This window comes from Prinia subflava, chromosome 27 (genome assembly GCF_021018805.1).
Source record: "Prinia subflava isolate CZ2003 ecotype Zambia chromosome 27, Cam_Psub_1.2, whole genome shotgun sequence".
Classification (NCBI taxonomy): domain Eukaryota; kingdom Metazoa; phylum Chordata; class Aves; order Passeriformes; family Cisticolidae; genus Prinia; species Prinia subflava.
Window position 1 is genome coordinate 1,067,728 of NC_086273.1, and position 2,342 is coordinate 1,070,069.

The following is a 2,342-nucleotide window of genomic DNA, read 5'->3' on the forward strand; positions in this document are numbered from 1 at the left end:
CACTTGCCTGTTTTCAATGCCTCCCACAGGCGCTGGCCCTGCCCCACAGGCCCTGGGCTGAGTGCTGCCCCTGCACACTCACACGGGCTGAGATGGACACTGATGGTTTCTCTGGCAGGCTCTCTCAGCCCAGCCCAGCTCCCTGCAAGCTCTGCCAGCTGCCCTGAGCTCTGGGCAGCACCAAGGGCCTCTCCCCAGCACAGCCCAGCCGGCTCTGGTCCCACAGCTCAGCTCAGGCCAGGCTGCTCTGGGCAGGGCCCCACAGCCTCAGCCCCTCGCAAGGGCACAGCAGCAGCTGCAGCTCAGACAGGACTCAGCCCCAGCCATGGGCAAGGGGCTGGCCCAAGGCAAAAGGAGGCTCCCTGTGTGCCCTGCTCCCCTGTCCCTGAGGTGCTGAGAGCTCTGCAGCCCCTCCTGCCATCCCTGTGCCCAGGCCAGCACAACAACCCCAGCCTTGGGGCCCTCCAGAGCTGCTCCTGCTGCAGGCCCAGGGCCCATCCCAAAGCTGGGGCAGCCAGAAAGCTGTGCCCATTTCTGTTCATTGCTGCCCAGATGAGGAGATTAAAACATAGCAAAAATCTTGTTGCAAGTTCATTTATTTTGATTAAATAAAATGTGACTTGCTCATTTATATGAAGTTTCTGAATGTAAAAAAAATGGAATATTATTAAATTGGAGGGAATGAATACTATCATTGCTTTGAAGACAACAGCATCAGAAGTGGAAGATACATAAATTAGGTGAGTTATGATGTGCACCGGTAGCCAGCGACAGAAGAAAGCAGGCAGTTTATGGTAGCTGAAAAGCATCCAGATATCAGTCCCCTGAGAGCTTTCCTGAGCTCCTGGTTCCTCAAGCTGTAGATGAGGGGATTCAGGGCTGGAGTCCCCACTGAGTACAGAATTGACAGGATCAGATCAAGGGATGGGGACAAGATGGAAGGGAGCTTCAGGTAGGCAAACATGACAGTGCTGAGGAACAGGGAGACCACGGCCAGGTGAGGGAGGCAGGTGGAAAAGGCTTTGTGCCGTCCCTGCTCAGAGGGGATCCTCAGCACAGCCCTGAAGATCTGCACATAGGAGAAAACAATGAACACAAAACAACACAATAATAATGTGACGCTGAACATAAGTCGAATTTCCCTTAAATAGGAATGTGAGCAAGAGAGCCTGAGGAGCTGTGGGATTTCACAGAAGAACTGGCCCAGAGCATTGCCATGGCACAGGGGCAGGGAAAATGTATTGGCTGTGTGCAGCAGTGAATACAGAAAGGCACTGGCCCAGGCAGCTGCTGCCATGTGGGCACAAGCTCTGCTGCCCAGCAGGATCCCGTAGTGCAGGGGTTTACAGATGGACACGTAGCGGTCGTAGCACAGGATGGTCAGCAGGAAATACTCTGCTGAGATGAAGAACAGAAAGAAAAAGAGCTGTGCAGCACATCCTGTGTAGGAGATGGTCCTGGTGTCCCAGAGGGAATTGTGCATGGCTTTGGGGACAGTGGTGCAGATGGAACCCAGGTCACTGAGGGCCAGGTTGAGCAGGAAGAAGAACATGGGGCTGTGCAGGAGGTGGCCGCAGGCTACGGTGCTGATGATGAGGCCGTTGGCCAGGAGGGCAGCCAGGGAGATGCCCAGGAAGAGGCAGAAGTGCAGGAGCTGCAGCTGCCGTGTGTCTGCCAATGGCAGCAGGAGGAAGTGGCTGATGGAGCTGCTGTTGGACATTGCTTCACTCTGCCCATGGAGTCCTGTTGAAGGAGGAGACAGTGACAAGTCAGGGAAGACTTTGCTGGGCAATGTCCAAGCCCTTTCTCCCAGCCCTGCCCCTGCTGCTCTGTGCCACCCAATTCTCCTTTTCTCAGAGCCCTTCCTTTAGCCCCGTGCCTGCAGCTCTGCTGGGATCTGGCCCTGTTGCTGTGATGAGCAGGGCTCTGCCCATGGACACTGAGGGGTCAGCTCTGCTCTGCAGCAGTGGGGTCATGGGAACAGGACCAGGGGCCAGTCCTGGGGTTGGACTACATCAGCCCAAAGTGCTCCTGAGGCAGAGCAGCTTGGCAGCATCTCCTGTGCCTGGGCTAAGGAATGGTGATGGCCAAAGGCAGTTTCAGAGGGTTTCCTGCTGTGCCCAGGGAGATCAGAGGGAACAGTGCAAGGCAAGAGCATTGGCTGTAACCCAGTGAAGGGTGAGGGGAGCTGCTCTGTGGCTCCATCTGTCCCCAGCTGCCCTTTCTGAGATGAAGAGCAGTCACCGTGTTCCCCTGAAAATCAGCCTTACACTGCTGAGAGCAGAGGGACCCAGAATAGAGCAATGAGCCTTCCTCAGAGTCTCAGCCCCACTCCTGGCCAA

General features: G+C 55.8%; 1 protein-coding gene across 1 annotated transcript; it reads right to left on the minus strand.

Moving 5' to 3' along the window:
- Positions 1-745: 745 nt before the first annotated feature.
- LOC134562297 (olfactory receptor 14J1-like) lies at positions 746-1,794 on the minus strand. The gene has a single exon (XM_063419682.1). It carries the CDS (start codon positions 1,718-1,720, stop codon positions 746-748), a length of 975 nt encoding a protein of 324 aa, XP_063275752.1. The 5' UTR covers positions 1,721-1,794.
- Positions 1,795-2,342: the final 548 nt, after the last annotated feature.

Excerpts from the sequence above, each read along its gene's own strand:
- LOC134562297 (XM_063419682.1), bottom strand. The coding sequence starts at position 1,720 with ATGTCCAACAGCAGCTCCATCAGCCACTTCCTCCTGCTGCCATTGGCA.